This window comes from Caretta caretta, chromosome 23 (genome assembly GCF_965140235.1).
Source record: "Caretta caretta isolate rCarCar2 chromosome 23, rCarCar1.hap1, whole genome shotgun sequence".
Classification (NCBI taxonomy): domain Eukaryota; kingdom Metazoa; phylum Chordata; order Testudines; family Cheloniidae; genus Caretta; species Caretta caretta.
This window is the reverse complement of record NC_134228.1, coordinates 12,341,060-12,366,837: the sequence shown is the minus strand read 5'-3', so window position 1 is coordinate 12,366,837 and position 25,778 is coordinate 12,341,060. Positions and strand designations below refer to the sequence as shown.

General features: G+C 60.0%; 1 protein-coding gene across 7 annotated transcripts; it reads right to left on the bottom strand.

The window, feature by feature from the left end:
* Window positions 1-464: 464 nt before the first annotated feature.
* On the bottom strand, window positions 465-25,230 carry LOC125627931 (uncharacterized). 7 transcript variants are annotated; one of them, XM_075122415.1, is made up of 15 exons: window positions 25,058-25,230; window positions 24,083-24,256; window positions 16,107-16,280; window positions 14,471-14,707; window positions 13,990-14,217; window positions 12,260-12,403; window positions 11,220-11,447; window positions 10,673-10,822; window positions 9,736-9,963; window positions 9,182-9,331; window positions 8,245-8,472; window positions 7,589-7,918; window positions 3,884-4,114; window positions 2,647-3,414; window positions 465-2,031 (listed from the first exon to the last, which is right to left on the bottom strand). In XM_075122415.1, the coding sequence occupies exons 1-15, from the start codon at window positions 25,194-25,196 to the stop codon at window positions 959-961; spliced, it is 4,482 nt and encodes a 1,493-aa protein (XP_074978516.1). In that variant the 5' UTR covers window positions 25,197-25,230; the 3' UTR covers window positions 465-958. The 7 variants fall into 7 exon arrangements, with proteins under 7 accessions (XP_074978516.1, XP_048688509.2, XP_048688512.2 ...); XM_075122417.1 differs by having other exon boundaries at window positions 1,875-2,031; window positions 2,647-2,815; XM_048832552.2 differs by lacking the exon at window positions 8,245-8,472.
* Window positions 25,231-25,778: the final 548 nt, after the last annotated feature.

Genomic DNA, 25,778 nt, shown 5'->3' with positions numbered 1-25,778 from the left:
GTCTTTGGGGACAGTGGACGGGGGGGGGGCCTGGATACTCAGTCTTGGGCAGGGCCCCTGGCGGGGGAGGGGGGGGAGCGAGGGGGATGGACAATTGATTCCCCTTCACACTGTCCCTCCAGTGCATTGTGGGAGATTTTGCAAGGCCTCCCCCCCTGTGCATTGGAGATTTTGGAAACACCCCTCACCCCCACCCATCCAGCTTGGGAAGGGCTTTTCATCAGCACACGTCAAAACAATCTGTACATTTTACCCAGCCGGTCACGATCATTAATCCCATCCTGCAGCTTGGGGAAACCAAGGCACAGAGCGGCAAAACAACGCCCCTGCGCTCACCCGCTGGCACTGCGGAAGTAATTCGGACGCCGGAACAAAGGCGGAGGCCGGGCTAAGCCGTGGCAAGCGAAGAGTTACAGGCCCCAGCCACTTCAAGAGACGCCGGCGAAACCAAACCACACGGGAGCTTTGGTTGCCGCTTCTTAGAAAATTTAATGGATAAAATGTAAATGCTGCACGCGGGACCACGGGCGGTTTCCCTGAGACGTCGGTGGCTGGCCACCGCTTTCAGGAAGTGGCCACCGGTTTGGGGCAACGTGCGATTGAAAAGCCACGACTGGTTTCCAGAACCACCAAGCACTCGCGATTCGGTGGAGCTGGGGGGGGGGGGGGGCGGGGGTGGTCTCAGGGTGGGTCTAGAGTTAGGAGTCCTGAAGTTAAGCCACCTCCCCTGCCAAAATAGTCAGTGGCCACTTCTTTAAAGTTGTGAGCCCACGTTTTCAAGCCCACTAAAGAGATCGTCACTCCCCAATCAAGTCCTGGGGGGAGAAATGCCCCAGTGCCCCCTACTGGGGAAATCACAGGGGTTCATTTCCCGACCTCTCCTGCAGGCACTGTGCTGAGTTGGCCGCAGGCCGACCTGCTCCACCCCAGAGTCGCCAGCCTGAGTTGCCAGTGGTGGCTACAGGATAATGCAGGTGTCAGTGTTGCGTGGCGGTGAGTGGGCCAGTGGGGCGGAGGGGATCTCGCCCCACGGGCCCGGCCGGGTCCTCCCTGCAGAGGGGACCAGCTGTGTCGGACTGCAGCGCCGCAAGGGGTCAACAGGAGAGCCAACATCTCCACCTGGCCCGGTCTCTGGCCAGCCCTGCTCGGGGGTCGCTAAGACACTGGCATCTGGAGGTGGGAGGGGATCCGGGGCCACCACTGGGAGCTGCTTAGCAGGGGAGATGGCCTGGCCCGTGGATGGATCTGCAGGGATCGGGCCCACAGGGGATCCCACAGCTGCTGACGTGCCCTGGTTCTGACCCAGGGCTTTAAGGACCGGCTGTGCCCGAGGGGCATCCCCAGCCCAGGGGTGGTCTTGGAAGGGAGGCACCAGTTGGACCCGCTTGAGCCGGGCCTGGGATGGCCCCAGTGCCTCTGGGCACAGGGAAGGCGGCTCTGGGCCTGCAGTAGGGGCCGGGGGGACCTCCTGGGGAGGAGGGTACACGACCGGTCGAGCAGCAGCACCGGGATCACCCGGGGCGGGGGGAGACTCTGCCCCAACCTTGAACCACGAGCTGCTGCCCGGCCCCAATGCTGGGAGAACCACGGGGGCACTGGGCACCAAGTTGGGTAACTCCCAGCTGGCTTCAGGTCTGGCGGCTTCTGGGCGCTGAAGGGCCTGGGAGCTCAGCCCCGGTCTTGGATCCATGAAGGTGGGAGGGGGCTTGACTGGGACTTTGGGGTCCCCAGCTCGGTCAGGAGCTGTGAGGACCGGAGGGATCTCGGCCAGGGTGGGAAGGGGCTTAGCTGGGGTGTCGGGGTCCCCAGTCAGGGTGGGAGCTGCAGGCAGGGGAGGGGGCTCAGTTGGAGTGTTGGGGTCCCCAGTCAGGGTGGGAGCTGGGGGGATCTTGGCCAGAGTGGAACAGGGCTTGGCAGGAACATGGGAGTCCCCAGCTGGATCAGAAACAGCAGGGGCAGGACGGGGGTCAGATGGGTCGTCGGGGTCCCCAGCCAGGGCAGCAGCTTCTTGCGGGATCCACAGGGCAAGACCTTGAAAAACAAACCCAGTTAAATCCCACTGACAGTGGGGCAGAGCCAACCCAGCGGGTCTGACCCAGTGCCACCTCCAAGGCTGAACCACATCCCTGCCCCTGCCCGCAGGGTTTGGGCCTGCCAAGCTCAGAGCTAGACGGTGCTTGGGCTGGCAGGGGAGCTCCCTCAACCGGCAGCGGTTGGAGGCTTTTATCCTCTGAGCCGGACCAACCAGCAGGGGGGGACAGAGTCCTGCCCCGCCATCGATGCGCTGCCTGCCCAGTGCATTCTGGGAAATGCCCAGCGTGCCTCAGACAGTGGGATGCAGCGCAGCACCAGCAATGCATGCTGGGAAACATCCCGCCCTGCTGTACATTATGCCCCAGTGCATTCTGGGAAGGTCTGGGCTGCTCTGGGGTGGGCCACACAGTGAGCGGCACCAGCAGGGCATTGTGGGAGATGTCCCGCCACAGGGAGAGCTGAGGAGGAGGAGGACTGGCCGAGCCAGTCACAAAATGACAGAGTGGCCCAGCCTGACCCCCCCCGCAATCACACACCCCTTGTGGGGGACCCAGCCCAGCCCCTCAATATCCCCCCCGCACCATGCAAGGCAGCTGCCCCCCCGTTACATACCAGGCTCTCCCCCGGGGGGTCCGTTGGGGTCCACTGGCAGCAGCAGCATCTGCACCCCGCAGCCCTGCATCCGCACCACGTCGGGCATCTGCGCCAGCCGCTGCTTGGTGGAGGCCGTGCGGCCCAAGGGCAGTGGGTGCTGGTGGGCAGCGCTGTATGCGGCACGGAACTGGAAGAGGGACATGCCCCTGGGGTACCCGGCAAGGATGGCCCCCACCTTCTGCTTCAGCTCCCTCAGGTCCTCAGGGGGCTGGGCCCCGGACTCCTGGGTCCCCTCCTCTGCTCGCAGGGCCAAGGGGGCGCTGGCAGGCCTGGCCCTGGACTCCTGGGTCCCCTCCTCTGCTCGCAGGGCCAAGGGGGCGCTGGCAGGCCTGGCCCTGGACTCCTGGGTCCCCTCCTCTGCTCGCAGGGCCAAGGGGGCGCTGGCAGGCCTGGCCCCGGACTCCTGGGTCCCCTCCTCTGCTCGCAGGGCCAAGGGGGCGCCGGTGGGCCGGGGTGGGCTCAGTAACCAGGCTGGGAGGCGGGGGTTGGCCCTTGGGGATTTTCCCAGCTTGCCCAGGACAGCTGGGGCGCGGAAGGGCTCCCGGCCCGAGGGCAGGCTGGGAAGCAGAGGTCGGTTGGTGGTAGCACTGGGCAGCCGAGGGTTGAGGCAGTCGGTGGCGGGTGGGGCCGGGTGCACTGCAGCGTTCGTTGGGAGGAGGCACCTCTTGGAGCCGGGCAGAGGGCGGACACTGTCAGGGGGCAAAGATCCAGAGCCTTTCTTCTGCCCTGGGGGTGGGGTGGGGTGGAAAAGTGCCATCAGGTCAGGGAGGGTAACAGGCACATGGCATCCCCCAGCATGCACGGCAGCTACCGCTCTGCCTGCATCCCGCTCCGGACCTGCCTGGACTTTTCCCACAATGCACTGGAGCAAAGGCAGGTATACGCCATGGGTGGGTGTGGGGAGCCCCGCAGCCTGCCCCACAGCCGGGGAGACAGACAATAAGGAATCCAGGTCTCAGCTACCCCCGATGGCCCCATGGAGAGCGAGGGGCGGGGCTCTGGCCTGTGGAATGGAGTTCTGACTGCTGGTCCAGGGGGAGCCAGGACTCCTGGGTTCTCTCCCTGGCTCCGGGAGGGGAGTGGGGGCCTAGTGGTTTGAGCAGGGAGGGGAGGGGCGGGGAGCCAGGACTCCTGGGTTCTGTTCCCAGCTCTGAGTGGGATTTATTGTCCCGTCCCCTCCACCGCCCCGTCGTACCTGTCCCCAGCCAGACGATACAATTCTCCCCCTTCTCCGCCTGCCTGTGCTGCAGCGTGGGCAGGCGCCTCTGCAGGAATCCCAGCACGTCCTCCTCACCCTGGGAGCTGACAAACCGCTTCAGATCCAGCCTGTGTCTCTCCAGCAGCACCTCCTGCACCTTCTGCAGCCGCAGGCCAGACTGGTATGGGCGTAGCAAGCACTTGAGCAGCATCAGGACCTCAGTCTCGCCTGCAGAGAGGACGAGAGAAGAAAGATCGCCACGGTCAGGGATGGGGCTTTTTCCCCTCTAGGGGGCGCCAGCTCCCATCCAGCGCAAGGGCAGGGACGGGCTGGCTCCAGGGAACCAGGAAGGGATGAATCCGAGTTTCTCATGTCCTACGGTAGGAGGGGGAAAACCAGCTACACCCCACTTCTTCCAGCACACAGGCTACAATTCCCCTACCCTCCACTAGGGGGCAGCCCCTACACACCCTCTCACTGGCCGATAGCTATTCCTTGGATTCTGGCCCATTCGGATCTGCACCCCCTCTCCAACCCCGATCCCTGGGATCTGGGGTGATCGGTTTGGCCCACCATACACACCCATGTGGGGAGCGTCGCCCGATCCTATTCAACGTTAACAATACTTGTACCGATGGCCAGTTGATCCGGCGGGAATAAGGTTCTTGTCCCAGAACCAGGCTAATACCACGGAGTTTGATACCTTGGCGGGAACCTCGGAGTGTCTGGCAAGGACACTCGCACCAGGGGAAAAGCAAAGCCACAGCGATTTTGATTAAGATCGGTAATAAAGCCAGAAAAGCTCATAACGAGATAGGAACAATACACTATTGGGGATACCTGGAGTATCATACTCCTAGATCTGCATGCTCACACCCTTCCTCAAGGGCATGGAGAGCAGAGACAAAGGTCTGATGGTCCAGGTTCCTCAACGCTCAAGAAGGACAGCAGATAACATCAGAGCTGAAGGCCCAAGAGACAGCTAGCTAGCCCCCTCCACACAGCGGTTGGCCCTATTACAGGGCCCGAGCACTATCATGAATAACCCTTCGAGGGGTTGTGAGTGCTTTGGGGGACAGGATTAAAATTCAAGATGATCTGGACAAACAGGAGAAATGGTCTGAAGTAAACAGGATGAAATTCAATAAGGACAAATGCAAAGTGCTCCACTTAGGAGGAGCAATCAGTTGCACACATACAGAATGGGAAATGACGGCCTAGGAAGGAGTACTGTGGGAAGGGGTCTGGGGGTCAGAATGGATCACAAGCTAAATACAAGTCAACAGTGTCACATTGTTGCAAAAAAAGCGAACATCTTTCTGGGCTGTATTAGCGGGAGTGTCGTAAGCAAGACACGAGAAGTGATTCTTCCGCTCTGCTCCGCGCTGATTCGGCCTCAACTGGAGCATGGTGTCCAGTTCTGGGCGCCACATTTCAGGAAAGATGTGGACGAACTGGACAAAGTCCAAAGAAGAGCAACAAAAATGATGAAAGGTCTAGAAAACATGAGCTACGAGAGAAGATTGAAAAAAGCACGGGTTTGTTTAGTCTGGAGAAGAGAAGTCAGAGGGGACGTGATAACAGTTTTCAAGTCCATAAAAGGTTGTTACAAGAAGGAGGGAGAAAATTCTCGTTAACCTCTGAGGATAGGACCAGAAGCAATGGGCTTAAATTGCAGCAAGTGGGGGTTAGGCTGGACATTAACCACTGACAGGAAGTTTTTCCTAAACACTGGAATAAGTTGCCCAGGGAGGTTGTGGAATCTTCATTACTGGGGATTTTTAAGAGCAGGTTGGACAAACCCCTGTCAGGGATGGTCTAGATAATCCTTAGTCCTGCAATGCGTGCAGGGGACTGGACAAGATGCCCTCTCGAGATCCCTTCCAGGTCTATGATTCATTCGAGTACACGGCCTTCTGGGCCAAAATCGAACTTCCTCACCCTTTTCATCAGGTGTACTTATCCAATAGGTAGGGCCCTACCAAATTCATGGCCATGAAGAACGTGTCACGGACCGTGAAATCAGACCTTGCCTGTGAAATCTGGCAAGGGGAGGGACAGGGCTGATAGCATTTTAACTCATCAGCGCACCCCGGCTCCAACGGGTTTTGTGGTTACCACTTCCCTGTTCCTGCCACGGCGGTTTAGAGTCCGAGGTCCCCAAAACCGAAGGGCAAGTGTGGGGCCATTTCTCTATGGATACAGGCCTGTAGGTTGCAGGTGAATATAACAAAGGCAACGCAGCCCTTTGGGCTACTCCTCCCTGCCCCAACCCAGCACAGCCCCCTCACTTCTCTCTAGGGTGCCCAGACATCCCAATATTAGGGGCTTTACCCTCCCCCCCAAAAAAAATCTCCTGATTTTCCACATTTGATCACCTTACCTCTCTCCGGCATGGCAGCAGGTTCTGGGTCCCGCTCCCCGGCCTCCCAGCTGACGGCCACCCCTTGCTCTGGGGGGATGCCGGCAGCTGCTTCCCCGGGTCAGGAAGCTGCGTGGGGATGCGGGGACCCCGGAGAGGGCAGAATGGGGCCCTCACTGGCCACCCAGAACCCTAACATGCCAGCCACGCCCCTGGCCTGCCAGGGGTCGTCTTGGGGACAGGTGAAGGGGTGAGAGTGTAAGGAGAAGGCCTTCGTCTGCCGCCAGATTAAAAGAGCAGCCGAGCAGCAGCCATTAGCTGAGAAGCAGGAAGTCAAATCCTCAGTTTCCATCTACAGGACATTCAAACAATGTCATACCAGGCTGCTAAGACGGAGACCCCGGCCTAATGGCCCCCACTGTCACCAGATAAAGAAACAGATCTTGAGATGGTTAAAGAAAACGGAGTTTGACAGCGTCCTGTCTGGCAAGAAATCACTTCTCAATAGCTGTGGTTGTGAACTCCTCATTTCGTTATTGTTCTGTCATTATGGTCCCCGCTTCCCTATTGTTTGTCTGTGTGGTCTGTCTGGTTCTCTGATTGTTTCTCTCTGCTACATAATTAATTTTGCTAGGTGTAAATTAATTAAGGTGGTGGGGTAGGATTGGTTAGAGAATTTGGTTACACTATGTTAGGATTGGTTAGATAGATTTCAGTATAACGATTGGTTAAGATATGGTTAAGCAGGGCTCGAGTTTCACTGTATAAACTGGGGTCCAAAAGGAAGTTCTTTGGGAACCAACTCCAGGACACAGCCCCAGAGATCAGAGCTGCCAGACCTCAACGCTCTGCCAATGACACCGGGCAGAAACTGGAGCCCCCCCGATGGGCCTGATCCGGACCAGCCATCAAGAAAAGTTCCCCTGTCGTATTGAGCGTGGTGAGCACTGTATGAGTAGCGTGTGCCGTCTAGTTTTGGCGATTGTTAATAGAGGTTACGTAGGATATTACTGGGTAAAGCTCTTTCACCTGCAGAAGTAGTTACACCCGGAGCCCTACGTATTGGGAAAGGGTGTGGGTACTTAAATTGACCCGGTTAGTTACACCCGGAGCCCTACGGATTGGATACGGGTAGATGCTTTTCACCTGGAGCCTTACGGCCTGGGAAAAGGTGGGGTGCCCTAATGCGTGCAGGTAACAACAGGGCAGAGTGGAGTAAGTCAGGGTCCCAGGTTGGCGTCACATTTTGTGTGGGTGCCATGGGCATTTGTGGGGGGCATCTTGGGGGGACTGTCGGGGGATTCATTTTGGTGAGCCTGGCTCCGGGCCGCACTCCCTACCTCTCTGGAGCTGCACGATGCAGTTGTTGCCCCTCTCTGGGTCCCGGAGCGTGAGTCCCGGGACGTCCCCCAGGAAGGAGACCACGTCCCCGTAGCCTCTGGCCTGGCTGAAGGCCTCCAGCTTGGCTCCATACTTCCCCGCCAGCAGCTTCTTCAGGCTCTTCACCCGCATACCAAAGGGGCAGGGGGCCAGGGCGCCCCGGATCAACGCCTCCATTGCACCGGGCTTTGCCACCCACCGCTGGCCCCGCCTCTGCCTCGCTGGGCCTGCAGCGCCCAGGCCCCCCGCCTCAGCAGGCCGGGAGGGGGCAGGGGCATTAACAGCAGCATCTGATGAGGAGGGGAAAAGAAATAACACAGCCCCTATATGGAGTGAGAGCATGAGGCCCCCATGTGAGGCACAGGGCCCCCCACCCCGGGGCAGGCCCACCCATGCCTCCCACTGCCAGGCATGGCCTCCTCACAGCCCATAACCTCAATTGTGCCCTGCAACCCCCACCCTCCGGGCACATGCCCAGCCACGTGCTGCCCGCCCCCCACAGAATACAGCCCCCCCACAGCTGTGTCCTCCCCGACCTTCCACACTGTGCATGGCCCCAGCTGCATCTCCCGCTATAGGCCTAGCTGCCTCCCCCCCCGGCTGCTTGCCCCCCTACCGGCGCTCAGCCGGGCCAGGCAGGCATCGCCCTTGCCCGGGTCCCCCAGCCACAGGTGGGGCAGAGCCCGGAGCAGGTGCAGGGCGTCCCCGCAGCCCCGCTGACGGCTCAGCTCCTCCAGGTCCAGCCCGCGCTCGCTCCGCAGCGCCTCCTTCAGCTTGCCCACCTTCAGCCCCAGCGGGAAGCGGCCCAGCACATCCCGCACACAGGCCAAGACCTCGGCCAAGTCTGCAACCAGACCGGAGGGGGAGCGGGGGGGGGAGGAGGTTGTGAGAGCCCGCGCCAGCTGAGAGCCCCCCTGCCATGGGGCAGCCTGTGGGTGCAGACCCGGCGCTGGGGGCGAGGAGCCGTTCAGCAGCCCCACAGGCTTGAGTCCTCGGGCATGCCCAGAGCAGGGGCAGGGCCCAGGAGAGCACCCCACAGGCTGGCCCCCCTCCTCACACTCTGCTGCCAGTGTGTCCCTCCAGCCAACCCCTGTACCCCTGCCGTGGGCTCCCTCCATTTCCATCCCCCCAAACTCCCCACCCCACCAACCTGCTCCCTCTATCCCCAGCCCCCTCTACAGCCCCTCCACCCACCAAAATGATCTCCCCCAACAGTCCCCCCCAAGATGCCCCCCACAAATGCCCATGGCACCCACACATCTGGCCCAACCAACAAAGCCCCAAACCCCCCCACAAAACAATCTCCCTCCAATGTGCCCTGCCCCATAGCCTCCCCGAGATGGGCAAGGGAATCTCTTTTATTGGACCACCCTGGAGAAAGAGACCAACCGCTGAGCCCCACAGAGCCCTTCCCCGGGGTGGCAGACAGGAGCTCAGGCTCTGGGGCGATGCAGGGGTGGCATTGGGGGTCCCTGGCTTGGGCTGAGGCTTCCCCACCCAAGCCCATGCCCCACACGCAGCGGCCTCGCTGAGAAGCCGGCTAAGCTGCTCACCGGGCGTCTCCCCCGGGGCTCCCCTGGGCTCCCCGTTGGCAGGCTGCAAGGGGGGTGCAGGGGCATCGGGCAGGGGGCCGCTGCCGTGCCAGGCCGATGGGGCAGCAGGGTCTGGGGGGGGCTGTGGGGCAGGGGGTTTCACAGTGGCACCTAAAGGAGGGGAGAAGAAACAAGATCACCTCAGTGGGAGTGAAAAGACAAGTACAGCCGGCCCCCATAAGTCCCCCTCCCCCCAAAGCTATCCCCACCCCCAGCTCCCCCCACACTGGGCATGTCCTGTCCCCACTCCCCCCACCAAGCACACCCCCTCCCCCTCCTCTTGCCACCGGCCACATTTCCCTCCCCCCCGCCAGTTCCCCCCACTGGGCATGGCCCCCTGCCCTGCAGCAGGCCCACCCATGCCTCCTCACACCCCAGGAACCCCCACTCCCTGGGCACAGGCCCAGCCATGCCCTGCCCCCTCTCCCACGAAGCAGGGCTCCCCCATAGACACGTCCTCCCCCACCTTCCACGGCCTAACTGCCCCCCACCCCTCCGGCCACTTGCCCCCCTACCCGCGCTCATCCGGGCCAGGCAGGCATCACCCTTGCCCGGGTCCCCCAGCCACAGGTGGGGCAGAGCCCGGAGCAGGTGCAGGGCGTCCCCACAGCCCCGCTGACGGCTCAGCTCCTCCAGGTCCAGCCCGCGCTCGCTCCGCAGCGCCTCCTTCAGCTTGCCCACCTTCAGCCCCAGCGGGAAGCGGCCCAGCACATCCCGCACACAGGCCAAGACCTCGGCCAAGTCTGCAACCAGACCGGAGGGGGAGCGGGGGGGGGAGGAGGTTGTGAGAGCCCGCGCCAGCTGAGAGCCCCCCTGCCATGGGGCAGCCTGTGGGTGCAGACCCGGCGCTGGGGGCGAGGAGCCGTTCAGCAGCCCCACAGGCTTGAGTCCTCGGGCATGCCCAGAGCAGGGGCAGGGCCCAGGAGAGCACCCCACAGGCTGGCCCCCCTCCTCACACTCTGCTGCCAGTGTGTCCCTCCAGCCAACCCCTGTACCCCTGCCGTGGGCTCCCTCCATTTCCATCCCCCCAAACTCCCCACCCCACCAACCTGCTCCCTCTATCCCCAGCCCCCTCTACAGCCCCTCCACCCACCAAAATGATCTCCCCCAACAGTCCCCCCCAAGATGCCCCCCACAAATGCCCATGGCACCCACACATCTGGCCCAACCAACAAAGCCCCAAACCCCCCCACAAAACAATCTCCCTCCAATGTGCCCTGCCCCATAGCCTCCCCGAGATGGGCAAGGGAATCTCTTTTATTGGACCACCCTGGAGAAAGAGACCAACCGCTGAGCCCCACAGAGCCCTTCCCCGGGGTGGCAGACAGGAGCTCAGGCTCTGGGGCGATGCAGGGGTGGCATTGGGGGTCCCTGGCTTGGGCTGAGGCTTCCCCACCCAAGCCCATGCCCCACACGCAGCGGCCTCGCTGAGAAGCCGGCTAAGCTGCTCACCGGGCGTCTCCCCCGGGGCTCCCCTGGGCTCCCCGTTGGCAGGCTGCAAGGGGGGTGCAGGGGCATCGGGCAGGGGGCCGCTGCCGTGCCAGGCCGATGGGGCAGCAGGGTCTGGGGGGGGCTGTGGGGCAGGGGGTTTCACAGTGGCACCTAAAGGAGGGGAGAAGAAACAAGATCACCTCAGTGGGAGTGAAAAGACAAGTACAGCCGGCCCCCACACGTCCCCCTCCCCCCAAAGCTATCCCCAGCTCCCCCCACTGGGCATGTCCCCTCCCCGCTCCCCCCACCAAGCACATCCCCCTCCCCCTCCTCTTGCCACCAGCCACATTTCCCTCCCCCCCGCCAGTTCCCCCCACTGGGCATGGCCCCCTGCCCTGCAGCAGGCCCACCCATGCCTCCTCACACCCCAGGAACCCCCACTCCCTGGGCACAGGCCCAGCCATGCCCTGCCCCCTCTCCCACGGAGCAGGGCTCCCCCATAGACACGTCCTCCCCCACCTTCCACGGCCTAACTGCCCCCCACCCCTCCGGCCGCTTGCCCCCCTACCCGCGCTCATCCGGGCCAGGCAGGCATCACCCTTGCCCGGGTCCCCCAGCCACAGGTGGGGCAGAGCCCGGAGCAGGTGCAGGGCGTCCCCGCAGCCCCGCTGACGGCTCAGCTCCTCCAGGTCCAGCCCGCGCTCGCTCCGCAGCGCCTCCTTCAGCTTGCCCACCTTCAGCCCCAGCGGGAAGCGGCCCAGCACATCCCGCACACAGGCCAAGACCTCGGCCAAGTCTGCAACCAGACCGGGGGGCGGGGGGGAGGAAGGAAGAGGGGGTTGTGAGAGCCCGCGCCAGCTGAGAGCCCCCCCGCCATGGGGCACCCTGTGGGTGCAGACCCGGCGCTGGGGGTGAGGGGCAGTTTGGCAGCCCCACGGGCCTGAGTCCTTGGGCATCCCCAGAGCAGGGGCAGGGCCCAGCAGGGCACCCCACAGGCTGCCCCCCGTTCCTCACAGTTCGCTGCCAGTATGTCCCCCCAGCCAATCCCTGTACCCCTGCCACGGGCTCCCTCCATCCACAGCCCCCCCCATTCCCAGCTCCCTCCCAAAGCCCCCCCATGGCACCAACCTGCTCCCTCCATCCCCAGCCCCCTGCACATCCCCCCACCCCTCCAACCTGCTCCCTCCATCCCCGTCTCCCCCACAACCCCCCACCCCACCAACCTGCTCCCTCCATCCCCACCCCCCCCACCCCACCAACCTGCTCCCTCCATCCCCACCCCCCCCACCAACATAAACCCGACAGCCCCCCGAAGATGCCTCCCACAAATGGCAATGATGCCACACACCTAGCCCCCACCAACACAGCCACCCCCCCCACAATCTCCCCCCAAACGTGCCCTGCCCCAACGTGCCCCCCGAGATGGGCAAAGGAAAGAGCCCAGGCGCCAAGCCCCACAGAGCCCTTCCCTGGAGGAGCAGAGGGGAGTTCAGGCTGCAGGGTGATGCAGGGGTGGCGTTGGGGGGCCTGGCTTGGGCTGAGGTCTCACCGCCCAGGCTCGCGCCCCACACGCAGCGGCCTTGCTGAGAAGCCGGCTAAGCTGCTCACCGGGCGTCTCCCCCGGGGCTCCCGTCGGCCCCTGGTCGGCAGACCGCGAGTGGGGGGCAGGGGCATCGGGCGGGGGGCTGCTGCTGTGCCGGGCCGATGGGGGAGCAGAGGGGGGCTGGGGGGCAGGGGGCTTCACAGCGGCACCTGAAGGAGGGGAGAAGAAACAAGACCACCACAGTGGGCATGAAAAGACAAGTACAGCTGGCCCCCACACGTCCCCCTCCCCCCAAAGCTATCCCCACCGGACAAGATGCCTTCCCCTCCCCCAGCTCCCCCCCACCGGGCATGTCCCCTCCCCTCCCCGTTCCCCCCACCAAGCACATCCCCCTCCCCCAGCTCCCCCCACCAGGCACGGCCCCCTCCCCCAGCTCCCCCCACCAGGCATGGCTATCCCTCATACTGGGCACAGGCCCAGCTGTGCCGTCCTCCTTTCCTGCCACTTTTTTTGGTCAAAAGAAACAGAAAAAAGGAAAAAGAAAAAGACATTTTTGTGCCCCCAAGAAGCGCGAACAGAGTCCCTTGGGTGAAGAAAACTGCAGGGAACGGAGGCTTTCATCAAACACCAGAGTGAAAAAAAAAAACACTCGAGTTTGTCCGAAAACCCCTGAGGCCACGTCTACACTACGGGCGCCCGAGCAGCCCAGCCGTGAGGCCGCGTCGGTGGCGCTGTACCCCTGCCGCACCAGTTACAGCCCCAGAACGGGGGTTTGCGGGAGGACCTCCACTCCCCGAATAATGGGAACCGCGGCCACGGGCACATTCAGCCTCCGCCTGGCCGAGTCTACACCGGGGCCGGGGCGGCGAGGCTGCGGGGCTCCGGAGCGCGGCTTGTTCACACCCCCGCAGGTCATTGCTCCGTCCACCGACGTTTTACGGGTAGACCAGGCCCGAGGGAACTAAATGTCGCCGTTTGCGAAGAAAGTGGAGGAAGAAAGGAGCCATTTTTCTCCAAAAACGCTGCGGGAAAACATTTCTTTTGTTAATAATCTGAGAGAAAACCGTTGCACGTGTCAAAAAACTTGAAGGGGCGGGGGGTCATTTTCATCAAGCCAACCTGAGAAAAAAGGAGCAGCTTTTCTCAAAAAAACAGAGCGGGGAGTGGGGGGGGGGAAATCGCTTTTGCCAAACAACATGAGGTAAAAAAGTCACTTTTGTCAAGAAAACAGATGGAAAAATGTCATTTTTGTCAAAAAAATATGGAAGGAAAAACCTCGCTTTTGTCAAAAATCAGAGAAAAAATGGCAGACGTCAAAAAAAAGAGTGAGGAAAAAAGTCATTTTTGTCCCCCCAAAAAAAAGGGGGGGGAAGAGAGTCACTCCTGTCAAGTAAACATGAGGCAAAAAGGTCCAGATTGTCCCTAGAAAATTTCAAGTTTTCAGTGAGCTACCTCAATTTAGAAAAGTCACCACGGTGCCTCATGGGAGTTGTAGTTCAGATGCCTCGTGGCTCCCATTCTCCTCTACAGCCCAGGGTTCCTGGTCGGACTACATCTCCCACAATGCACCATGGCTTCTAGTCTTGGTGGGGGAAGGCGGTGCATGATGGCAGCAGCACAGTGCATCATGGGAGATGAAATCTCATGGGGGAGGGAGCCCAAAGGGCCATATAGTCCGTTGGGCCTCAGAGGAAGGTGCAGGATGCCCATTGGTGTTAGCAGTAGGATAACCTGCCCTCATCCTATGCAAGACCAGTTAAGCCCTGACACCTGGACCCCATCCCTCTCTCCTCACCCTTCTGAAGCTGGACAAGACACTTTTCCCCTTTCTCCAGCCCCTGCAGCCTGATCCCACACAGTCTGGTCAGATAGTCCAGGGTGTTCAGATATCCCTGTTGCTGGCTGAACTCCTCCAAGTTCACCCCGTGCCTTTGCCACATGGCCTTCCGCAGGCTGAAGACCCGCAGGCCATTGGGGTAGGAGCCCAGGGTGCTGCAGAGTAGTGGCAGAGGGTCTGCAATGTCTGGCAAGAGAGAGACACCATGAGAGATACTGGGCAGCATGATACAGACAGGCCATTGGCCATGTTTTCCCAGCCTGCTCTGGGGCAGACAAAGTTGGCTGCACAGAAGCCATTGGCCAGATTTCCCCAGCATGCACTGGGCAGACACAGCAGGGTGCAGCGAGGCCAGTGTGCCATTGGCCACGGGCTCTCTCCCCGCTCAAGAAGGGGGCCGGGCTGGGGCAGCCCTACAAGAAACCATCTCCTCACTCACTCTTCTTAAAGGTACAGCTCAGGACACGACACTTCTCTCCCTTCTCGGGGTTCCAGAGTTCGATACCCGGCACCTCCTGCAGGAAGGACACGACTCCCTGGTACCCCCCGTCCTGGCTGAATGCCAACAGGTCCACCCCATGCTCCTTCAGCAGCCTCTTCATCAACGGTTTCACCCTCATACCCTTGCGGTGGCAGCTTAGGGTGTGAGAGACGTAGGCCAAGACTTCACCCAAGTCTGCATAGAGGGAGGGAGACAGCAGGGCTGAACAACAGGAAAGGGAGCCCCTCCAGCCCACGAGACCCCAAACCTGTGCCCTTGGAGACCACCACCCAGAGAGACAGTGTATGGACATTGGCCCTAGTGTCTACACTGATGCACTGTAGAGTTTCAAATGGGCACAAGATGGTATCATTACGGAGGAGATATTTTGGCAGCGCGAGTGCCTCATGAAATCCCAGCTCTCCAGGCTGGACAAGCGTTGTATGGACCAACCTTTGGGTGAGAAATACCTCAGTAGACAGGGAAGGAACTTGTTAATAAACTGGAAGCTGAAGATGATGGGTTATGTTTTACTTTTCCCTGCAACTTTATGTTTGCAAACCCTTCTCTGAATCGGTCTCAAACTCCATTAAATAAACTTCAATTTGGTTTGATTCTAGGGCCACGTCTCCATGACAAAATTCTGTTGGCACACAGCTACTGCAGTTATGTGTTGGTGGTGCGTGTCCCCACCAGGAGCGCTTGCGTCCATTGTACCGTCGGCGTGGGGCTCTGTGGGACGGCTCCTGAAAGCCGGTAACATGACGTAAGCAACCCAGCGTCTACACTGACACCATGTCGATCTAACTACATGACAGACAAGAGTCCCTCCTGCTGCCACCAGGTGGTAGCAATTCACCCAGGACACCTCAGTTAAGCCCGAAAAGTGTCAGAGAAAGCCCAAGGCCATACACTCTAGTGAGCCTCAGAGGAAGGTGCAGGATGCCCATTGGTGTGAGCAGTGGGATAACCTGCCCTCATCCTTAACCAAGACTAGTTCAGCCCTGACGCATGGACCCCATCCTTCTCTCCTCATCTGTCTGAAGCTTAACGAGACACTTGTCCCCTCTCTCCAGCCCTTGCAGCCTGATCCCACGCAGCTTGGTCAGATAGTCCAGGGTGCCCAGATATCCCTGTTGCTGGCTGAATGACTCCAGGTTCACCCCATGCCTCAGCCACATGGCCTTCCTCAGGCTGAAGACCTGCAGGCCATTGGGGTAGGAGTCCAGGGTGCTGCAGAGTAGCAGCAGGAGGCCCGCAATGTCTGGCAAGACAGAGATGCCATGAGAGATACTGGGCAGCAGGATACAGACAGGCCATTGACCAGGTTTTCCCAGCATGCACCGGGGCAGTGAGGGCTGGGCGGTAGGGTACGGACAGGCCACTGACCAGGTTTTCCCAGCATGCACTGGGGCAGCGCCTGCCTCCTTAGGGAGGGGCATGGAGGGAGCAGCCTCTGGATCCAGTCCAGCCCTCAGCCTCTCTGCTCAGCCTGTTCCAACTGGACCGAGAACCGGCAACTCACGACATGCACGATCCTGACTACCCAGGATCCTCCAAGGCGGGCAGCACCGACCTTCTCCCAGAGCCTCACCTGGATTTGTCTTGGATGTCGGGGGTCCGTCTGTGGGATCCAGGCAGGCAGCAGCCACGGGGGGCAGAGTCGGATCGGGGGCTGCGGCAGGAGGGGCGTCCATATGGGGCCCAGTCCAGAGCTCAGGCAATGGAAAACCAGCAGGATCCAGAGGTGGTGGAGTGGGGGAAAAAGCTGGAAAAAGAAGAGGAGGGAAGGTGGTAAAAAAAAAAAGAAAAGAAAGAAAGAGAAGGAAGGAAGAAGATAGAAGAGAAGGGAAACAACAACAAAGAAGAGAAAACTCGAAGGTAAAGAGAGTCATTTTGGCAACAAAACAGCAGAAAAAAAAAACCAGGAAGACTTGTGGCACCTTAGAGACTAACAAATTTATTTGAGCATAAGCATAAGGTGCCACAAGACCTCCTGTCCTTTTTGCGGATACAGACTAACACGGCTGCTATTCAGAAAACAAAAAAAAGTCATTTTGGTAAAAAATGAGAACGAGTTACTTTTATCCAAGAGAAGAAGACCCAAACCAGTCATTTCTGTCCAAATCTTCCATGACAGTGACGGCTGGGCGGTAGGGTATGGACAGGCCATTGGCCAGGTTTTCCCAGCATGCCCAGGGGCAGAGACAGCTGGGTGGTAGAATACGGACAGGCCATTGGCCAGACATGGCTGGGCAGTAGGATACGGACAAGGCTAATGTGCAGTTGGCCAGAATTTCCCAGCATGCACTGGGACACCATCTGCCTCCCTAGAGGGGAGCCGGGTGGGGAGCTCAGCCTCTGTGTCTGATCCGGCCCAGGCCGAGACACAGCGAAACACAGGATCCCAGCTCCCCACAATTCCCCAGGGCAGGCAACCACGGCGACCCCCGCCCCAGACATCACCTGGATTTATCCTTGACATCAAGCATGGCACCCCGGGATCCAGGTGGGCAGCCTGTCACGGAGTGTGGGGGAGTCCAGGCCCTGCACCCCTCTTCCTGGGATTCACTGAGACTCTCAGCCAGCCAGTAAAACAGAAGGTTTATTGGACAACAGGAACACAGTCCAAAACAGAGCTTGTGGGTACAACCAGGACCCCTCAGTCAAGTCCTTCTGGGGGAGCAGGGAGCTTAGACCCCAGCCCCGGAGTTCCCTGCGTTCCTCCACCCAGCCCCAAACTGAAAACTAAAACCCACAGCAGGCTCCCTCCTGCAGCCTGTCTCCACATTCCTGGGCAGAGTTGTCACCTCCCCCTCCCGGCTCAGCTGACAGGCTCTCAGGTCTCCCGTCCCCAGGGCACATTCCCAGGTCAACACTCCCCTCTCCCTGCTGCGTCACATCTCTCCCCCCTTCCAGACTGAACTGAGCGGGGTCACTCTGACCAGTGACCTGGGGAAGTTCGGGGCCCCCTCTCTGGGACAGCGCATCCGCTATCATGTTGGCACTTCCCTTCACGTGGACCACGTCCATGTCGTAATCCTCCAGGAGCAGGCTCCATCTCAGGAGTTTGGCGTTGGCTCCTTTCATCTGGTGCAGCCAGGTCAGGGGAGAGTGGTCGGTGTACACGGTGAAGTGTCGCCCGAAGAGATAGGGCTCTAGTTTCTTGAGGGCCCACACCATGGCCAGGCACTCCTTCTCGATGGCCGCGTAGTGTTGCTCCCGGGGTAGCAACTTCTTGCTCAAATACACGATGGGGTGTCTCTCCCCCTTTTTATCCTCCTGCATTAACACCGCCCCCAGTCCCGTGTCGGAGGCGTCGGTGAACACCACAAAGGGCTTGTCAAAGTCTGGGTTTGCCAGAACTGGGCCACTGACCAGAGCCTCCTTCAGAGCCCGGAAAGCCTCCTGGCACTGCTCGGTCCAGACCACCTTGTCTGGCTTCCCCTTCTTGCATAGCTCAGTGATGGGGGTGGCCATGGCGCTAAAGTGGGGCACAAATCTTCGGTAGTATCCTGCCATCCCAATAAAGGCTTGGACCTGCTTTTTGGTGCGGGGAGCGGGCCAGTCTCTGATCACCTCCACATTGGCTGGTTCTGGCTTTAGGCGGCCGCTCCCCACCCGATGGCCCAGGTAAGATACTTCAGCCATCCCCATCTTGCACTTCTCCGCTTTTACAGTCAGCACAGCCCCCTGGAGTCGGTCCAGCACTTGTCTAACCTGGGACACATGGTCCTCCCAGGTCTGGCTAAAGACACAGATGTCATCAATATACGCCACGGCAAAACTCTCCATCCCCCTCAGGAGCTGGTCCACCAGGCGCTGGAAGGTGGCCGACGCTCCCTTGAGGCCGAAAGGCAGGGTCAGCAACTCATAGAGCCCCAGAGGGGTGATAAAGGCCGATTTCAGCCAGGCATCTGCATCCAGCGGCACTTGCCAGTAGCACTTTGTAAGGTCCGTGGGGTTAAGGTACCGAGCTCCTCCCAGCTTGTCTAAGAGATCGTCAGGCCTGGGCATGGGGTAGGCATCAGATACAGTGATGGCATTGAGCTTCCGATAGTCCACACAGAACCGGACCAACCCGTCCTTTTTGGGGACCAGCACCACGGGTGAGGCCCAAGGGCTGGCAGATGGCTGGATCACCCCCAAAGCCAGCATGTCCCAGACCTCTCTTTCCAGGTCCTGAGCAGTTTTCCCTGTGACTCGGAAGGGGGAGCATCTTATCGGCGGGTGCGACCGTGTCTGCACCCGGTGGACAGTCAGATTAGTGCGTCCAGGCTGGTTGGAAAACAGCTGTCGGGACGGATGCAGCACCCCCCCTGACCTCAGCTTGCTGGGCAGGGGTTATCTGATCCGAGAGGGGAATTGTTTCCAGGGGGGAACCAGCTCTGGTCCCAGGGAATAGATCTACTAAAGGGTCATCTCCCTGCTCCTCCCACTGTCCACACACGGCCAACACCACATTCCCCCTGGCATAATATGGCTTCATCATATTCACATGGTACACCCGGCGGTGGTGTGCCCGGTTCGACAGCTCCACCACATAGTTTACCTCATTGAGCTGCTTGACAACCTTGAAAGGGCCCTCCCAGGTGGCCTGTAGTTTGTTCTTTCTCACAGGGATGAGAACCATCACCGGATCCCCGGTGGCGTAGGCACGGGCCCGCGCCGTGTGGTCATACCAGACCTTCTGCTTCCTCTGGGCTCTGGCCAGATTCTCCATGGCCAGGCCCATGAGTTCAGCCAATCTCTCTCGGAAGATCAGGACATACTCCACCACTGACTCTCCATCGGGAGTGGCCTTCCCCTCCCACTAGTCTCTCATCAGGTCCAGGGGGCCCCTCACCCACCTTCCATATAACAGTTTGAAAGGTGAAAATCCGGTAGACTCCTGGGGCACCTCCCTGTACGCGAACAGCAGGTGAGGTAAGTACTTGTCCCAATCCTGCGGGTGCTGGTTCATAAAGGTTTTCAGCATCATCTTTAGCGTCCCGTTGAACCTCTCCACGAGCCCGTTGGACTGGGGGTGACAAGCTGAGGCCCAGTTGTGCCGGATCCCACATTTCTCCCACAAGCACCGGAGCAGGGCCGACATGAAGTTGGATCCTTGGTCTGTCAAGGCTTCCTTGGGGAACCCCACTCGGCTGAAAATGGTCAGGAGCGCATCTGCCACGGTGTCTGCTTCAGTGGAAGCTAAGGGCACTGCCTCGGGGTAGTGGGTGGCAAAATCTACCACCACCAGAATGTATTTCTTCCCCGACCGGGTCGTCTTGCTGAGAAGCCCCACAATGTCCATGGCCACCTTCTGGAAAGGCTCCTCTATGATGGGCAAAGGTCTCAAAGTCGCTTTCCCGTTGTCCCGGGCCTTCCCCACCCTCTGACAGGGATCACAGGATCGGCAATTCTGCCGGACTGTGGGAAAGACCCCGGGCCAGTAAAAGTTCTGTAGCAACCTCTGCCGGGTGCGCCGGATTCCCTGGTGCCCTGCGAGGGGGATGTCATGGGCCAGGTACAGTAGCTTGCGGCGATACTTCTGGGGGACCACCAGCTGCCTCCTGATCTCACAGGACTCTACTTCCCTTGTGGGAGCCCATTCTCGGTACAGGAACCCCTTCTCCCACAGGAACCTCTCCTGGCAGCCTCTCCTCATAGTCCGTAGCACACTGAGGTCGGTCAGGTCCCTGAGCTTCCGCAAGGAGGGATCTTTCCTCAACTCGGCCTGGAACTCTTGCGGCTGGGGAAAGGATGGGGCCCGGTTCCCCCTCATTGGCCGGGTCTGAGGCCTGAGCCTCTCTGAGCCGTGCTCCTCGGCGCTCCCTCCCCACAAGGGTAGGGTCCTGCGCCTCCGGTGTGGTACCCTCACCAAGGTCAGGGTGCAGTGCCCCTCGCCGGCTCTGGCTATGGGTCACAACCAGGGCGGTCTGGGGCTTGCTTGGCCAGTCCCCTAGGTCTCCCCCCATCAAAACCTCAGTGGACAAATGGTGGTGTACCCCCACATCCTTGGGGCCCTCCTTAGCCCCCCATTTCAGGTGTACCCCTGCCACGGGCACCTTAAATGGGGTTCTGCCCACCCCCGTCAGGGTCAGGTAGGTGTTGGGCACCACCCGATCTGGGGCCACCACCTCGGGCCGGGCCAGCGTCACCTCCACGCCCGTATCCCAGTATCCATTGACCTTCCTCCCATCTACCTCCAGGGGAACAAGGCACTCTCTCCGGAGGGACAATCCCGCGCCCATCCTGTAAACCGAGCACCCTGAGTCTGGAGCCTCCAGCCCTCTGGAGGAGCTGGCCGGGGATACTCTTCCCTCCCGAGCAGGTGGTAAGCTGGCAGCCCCCCTTGCCTGAGCCGTCTGCCCCTCGTCCAGCTGGGTCCCTACCCAGTTAACCCAGGGTAAGTTGGGTCTGCTCAGTCTGTCCCTGAGCCTGGGGCAATGGGTCCATACGTGGCCTCTCTGGCCACAGTGATAGCAGCTCAGGTCACATTGGTCCCCTCGAACGGGTCGGAGGGGCCTGACGCCAGGCGTTCCCCTTGAGAGGGGGTTCTCCCTATTTCCCCGCTGGGAGGCCCCATGGTGACTCTCTCTCTGCATCGCGGGGGGCCTGTTCTTTTGGAACTCCTCCCTGCTACCCCCGACCGACTGTTCACAAACTCGTCGGCCAGCTGCCCTGCGTGCTGGGGGTTCTCGAGCTTTTTGTCCACCAACCACAGCCTCAGGTCGGAAGGGCACTGTTCATACAGTTGCTCCGGTACGATTAGGTCAAGCAGGTCCTCTTTAGCTCGGGCCCCAGCTGTCCACTTGCGGGCATATCCCTGCTTCCGGTTGACCAGTTGTAGGTAGGTGACCTCAGGCGTTTTACGCTGACTCCGGAACCTTCTCCGGTACATCTCGGGGGTCAGCCCAACCTCACGGAGCAGGGCCTGTTTGAACAGTTCATAGTCCCCTGCCCCTGTACACCTCCATGGCTTTGGGGTCCAGTAAGGGGGTGAGGAACTGGAGCCTGTCTGCAGGGTCAACCCTGTGCATCTCGCAGGCATTCTCAAAGGCCGTCAGGAAGCTATCTATGTCCTCCCCCTCCTTCCGCTGGGCCAGGAAGCACTTATCAAAGCTCCTTGCAGTCTTGGGTTCCCCCACACTCACCACAGCCGGGGCCCCACTGCTCCTCAGCCTGGCCAGCTCCAGTTCATGCTGACGTTCCCTCTCCTTCTCCTCCTGCTCATGCTTACATTGTTTCTCATGATCCTCCAGCTCCCTCATTTTTATCTCCCTCTCCCACTCCAGCCGCATCCGCTCCAGGGATGGGGAGCTCCGCCAGGAGGATCCCCTGCTGGCTGCCGGGGTCAGGGTGCCCTTGGTATTCGCCGGGCTTCCCCCAACCCCTCCCCCAGGCATAGGTAGGAAGAGTCTCGGGATGTCCTCAGCAGCAGTCTGACCCCTCCCAGCCCGGTCAGGCCCCAGGGCCCATGCTGCGTCAGCCGGGCGGCTTCCCTCTGGGACAGGGATTGGGTCATCCAAGCGATCCCTCTCCTCCAACTGGGCAATCAGCTGTTCCTTGGTGGACCTCCCAATGCGCAGCCCCCTCTGCCTGCACAGCTCCACCAGGTCACTCTTAAGGCGTTTAGCGTACATCTCCCTGCTGGCCACTCGCAGGCCTGGGCAGTTGTCCACGGTTTCCAGGAAAAACCCCTCATGTGCCAGTCCTTCTTGAGGTCACCACCTCTTTGCCAGGGTCGCGCTGCAGACTCTTCCGTCCCTGGGACCGCTCACTGCAATCCCCCGGGGGACCCTGTTACTGCAAAAGTCTTTCTCTCTTGTCACACACTCCCAGGGGTTAACCACCCCCTGAAACCATCTCTCTCTGACTCTTCAGCACACCTGGTCCCCATCAATCCCCCTTCGTTTTACTGCTCCCCAGTCACTTACTGCAGGAAGCGCCGTTCACGGGGTGCAGTACATCCCACCGCTGCCACCAGTTGTCACAGAGTGTGGGGGAGTCCAGGCCCTGCACCCCTCTTCCTGGGATTCACTGAGACTCTCAGCCAGCCAGTAAAACAGAAGGTTTATTGGACAACGGGAACACAGTCCAAAACAGAGCTTGTGCGTACAACCAGGACCCCTCAGTCAAGTCCTTCTGGGGGAGCAGGGAGCTTAGACCCCAGCCCTGGGGTTCCCTGCTTTCCCCACCCAGCCCCAAAATGAAAACTAAACCCCCCCAGCAGGCTTCCTCCTGCAGCCTCTGTTCACATTCCTGGGCAGAGGTGTTACCTCCCCCTCCCCCTGCCCCTCCTGGCTCTGGTTACAGGCTCTCAGGTCTCCCATCCCCAGGGCACATTCCCAGGTCAACACTCCCCCCTCCCTGCTGTGTCACACTGTCACACAGCCATCACCAGGGGGTGAAGGAAATCAAGGGCTGCATCAGCGGGGGCTCTGGCAAAAGGCTGTCCCAGGGCTGGGCCAAAGGAAACCCAGAGAGATCCAGAGGGGGCTGGGGGGAGATGGAGCCAGTTGGGGAGCAAAAAGAGGGAAGGTTAGAGAAAGAAGGGGGGGGGGAAGAGGAGAAAAAACATGGAAGACCCAAAAAAAAAAGGGGGGGGGGGAGAAAGAAGGAAAAAAAGAGACTTAAAAATATCTGTGTAGTGAACTCTCTTAAATGTCTATTAAATAATGTGAAAAATGTAACTGCTCTCGTTTATAGCGTTCTAAGAAAACACCAAAGGGTATTTCTCGGCTTTCGGTGTGTCTTGTCGACGCAGCTTTCAAAGCTTGTAACAAAAACAAAAATCAGAAAGTTGGTTTGTGTCGTTTTGCTGCAGAGATAACAGGGCAAAAGCCAAATGGGTGATTCACTAGCCAGACCTATACCTCCCTCGTAAAACAGACGAGGGAGCGCGAATCGTGCTGGCCACAGACTAACACCAAGAGGAAAAGCCAGCATGACCCGTTGTAAGACGCAGGGAAACACACGAACGCAATGAAAACCCAGAACTCATTAAGACGAATAGTAATCGTGGAAGTAAATAAAAGAGGTACCAAGCAACGTTTTAGTCACGTAAGGGAAAAAATGCATCCGTTCAAAGAATTTTACACTGGCATGTCTGGAAATATATTTAAAATACGTCGGTAGAGATGGCCGTTTCAGCGATCTGCGCCTGCCTCGCGTCACAAGACACGGGGGATAAAACCTGTGGGTTTGACCAAAGGGGGCTCAAACAATGCAAGACTTGTATCTGATCGGACCGGCAACAATCGTACACTAACAGCACCAGTGACCTGCGCCCGAAGGCTAGATACTTCCTCGTCACGCCCCCCTCCTCCATCGGCTTTTTTTACCTTTTATGCGTAATTAAAGTCGTAACATAGCGTCATAGCGTGGTCAAATTAAAGCTCGAAACTGGTTGAGCTTAGTCATTGGTGTGGACGGTGCTTTCTGTGACCAAATGTATCACATGCCTTTTTTGCTGCCAGGATAACGGCCTCCTACTGCTACCAGCCACCGGACGGCCTGCTTCAGCTCCAGTGGCAGAGGCCTATGCTCTTGGTGCCAAAGGTCCGGAGTTCAATCCCTCCTTACCTCCCCCTGGTGTCCCCGGCTGCCCCTGGGAAGAATTGGCGAAGACCAGAGACCCTCCATCCCACTGCAAGCTGCTCTCCCACGAGCCCGGGCTCTCGGCAGCCGGGAGAGGGTCGCAGAGGTCCCAGGACACTGGGGAGTCGTGCCGGAGGAAGAAGGGAACGGGCACGAAGCCTGCATGTGAGAAGCAAAAACCTCTGTGAGCCCAGAGAGGACCCCACCCCACCCGAACAAGGCAAAAGCTTGTCCGAGCTGAGCGCAGGACTCCTGGGTTTCTCTGATATCCCCTGGCACTCAGTGCTGACCCCAATGTCCCAGCATGGCAGTAAGGGGCCTGGAGCTAGAGGAAGCAGGGTTGGGGGGCTCAGCAGGGAGCGCTCTCCCCTGGCAGGCAGAGCTGGCCCCAAGGCGGCTCTGGGAGAGGAGTGGGGGAGGCTAGGAGCCAGGACTCCTGGGTTCTATCCCCAGCTCTGGGAAGAGAGTGGGATCTAGTGCTTAGAGCGAGGCTAGGAGCCAGGACTCCTGGGTTCTATCCCCAGCTGGGGCCAGGGGAGGTGTGGTCTAGCGATACCTCCCACATCTTGGGACAGTCTTTTAGGAAACAAACCTGAAGGTTTCAGCAGGATTCTTCCCATCTTCAGGCAGTGGGGGGGATACACAAGGGGCCCAATCCCCACCCCCTGCTCTGCCCCCCACCCAGAATACGCAGAAGGCCTGATCCCCAGCCCTGCCCCCACCCCAGGATACACAGTTAAACTCCAAAAAGTCTAAACAATTATTTTATGTAAGGAGCCATTAAAAACAGACCAGAGAGAGCAACTAACCCTAAACTATATCTGTGTAACTCCCCAGGCACCGGATTGACTCCGGATTGATCCTGGGTGGGCTGAGATCAGAACCCGGCCCTGCCCCCAGTGCAGTCAGGGGTGACTCCGGATTGACTCCAGCGGGCTGAGATCAGAACCCGGCCTGTACCTGGCTCTCTCGCTGGCTGCAGGGTGCAGGGCAGGGGCGCAGAGCCCGACCTCTCGGGGTCCATCCCCGCAGCGTCTGGCCCGGGCCCAGCTCCGAATCCTCCAACCGGCCGCGCGCTTCCGATTTCGCCTCGTTCCATCCCAAATCGGGGCAGGGAGCCCCGGCCGCTCCCATTGGCCGACGGGACTTTTGAAAGAGGAAGCGGTTTCCGCTTGCCCCACCCCTCGCTCCTCCTCCCTGAGCTGCCCCCTCCGGCCCCCGCGCTCGGACTCCTGGGTTCTCTCGCGGGCTCTGGGAGGGGAGTGGGGCCGGTGGGTCGAGCAGTGGGGGCTGGGAGCCAGGACTCCTGGGTTCTCTCGCTGGCTCTGGGAGGGGAGTGGGGGCCGGTGGGTCGAGCAGCGGGGGATGGGAGCCAGGACTCCTGGGTTCTCTCGCTGGCTCTGGGAGGGGAGTGGGGGCCGGTGGGTCGAGCAGTGGGGGCTGGGAGCCAGGACTCCTGGGTTCTCTCGCTGGCTCTGGGAGGGGAGTGGGGGCCGGTGGGTCGAGCAGCGGGGGATGGGAGCCAGGACTCCTGGGTTCTCTTGCTGGGGGTCGCACTGACCCTTTCCCCTAAAATACTGAACTTTAGGGAAAACAAATAAATATGCACATGTACCCGTCCAAATCCTTGTCCTTTGTTTATGTAGGGTGGGGGAGGAGGGTTGTTTTGTTGGGTTTGGGG

Excerpts from the sequence above, each read along its gene's own strand:
- LOC125627931 (XM_075122415.1), bottom strand. The coding sequence starts at position 25,196 with ATGGAACGAGGCGAAATCGGAAGCGCGCGGCCGGTTGGAGGATTCGGA. Across the intron at positions 14,708-16,106 it reads GACATCCAAGACAAATCCAG|ACTTGGGTGAAGTCTTGGCC; the intron begins GTGAGGCTCTGG and ends CCCTCTATGCAG. Across the intron at positions 3,415-3,883 it reads TATCGTCTGGCTGGGGACAG|GGCAGAAGAAAGGCTCTGGA; the intron begins GTACGACGGGGC and ends CCCCACCCCCAG.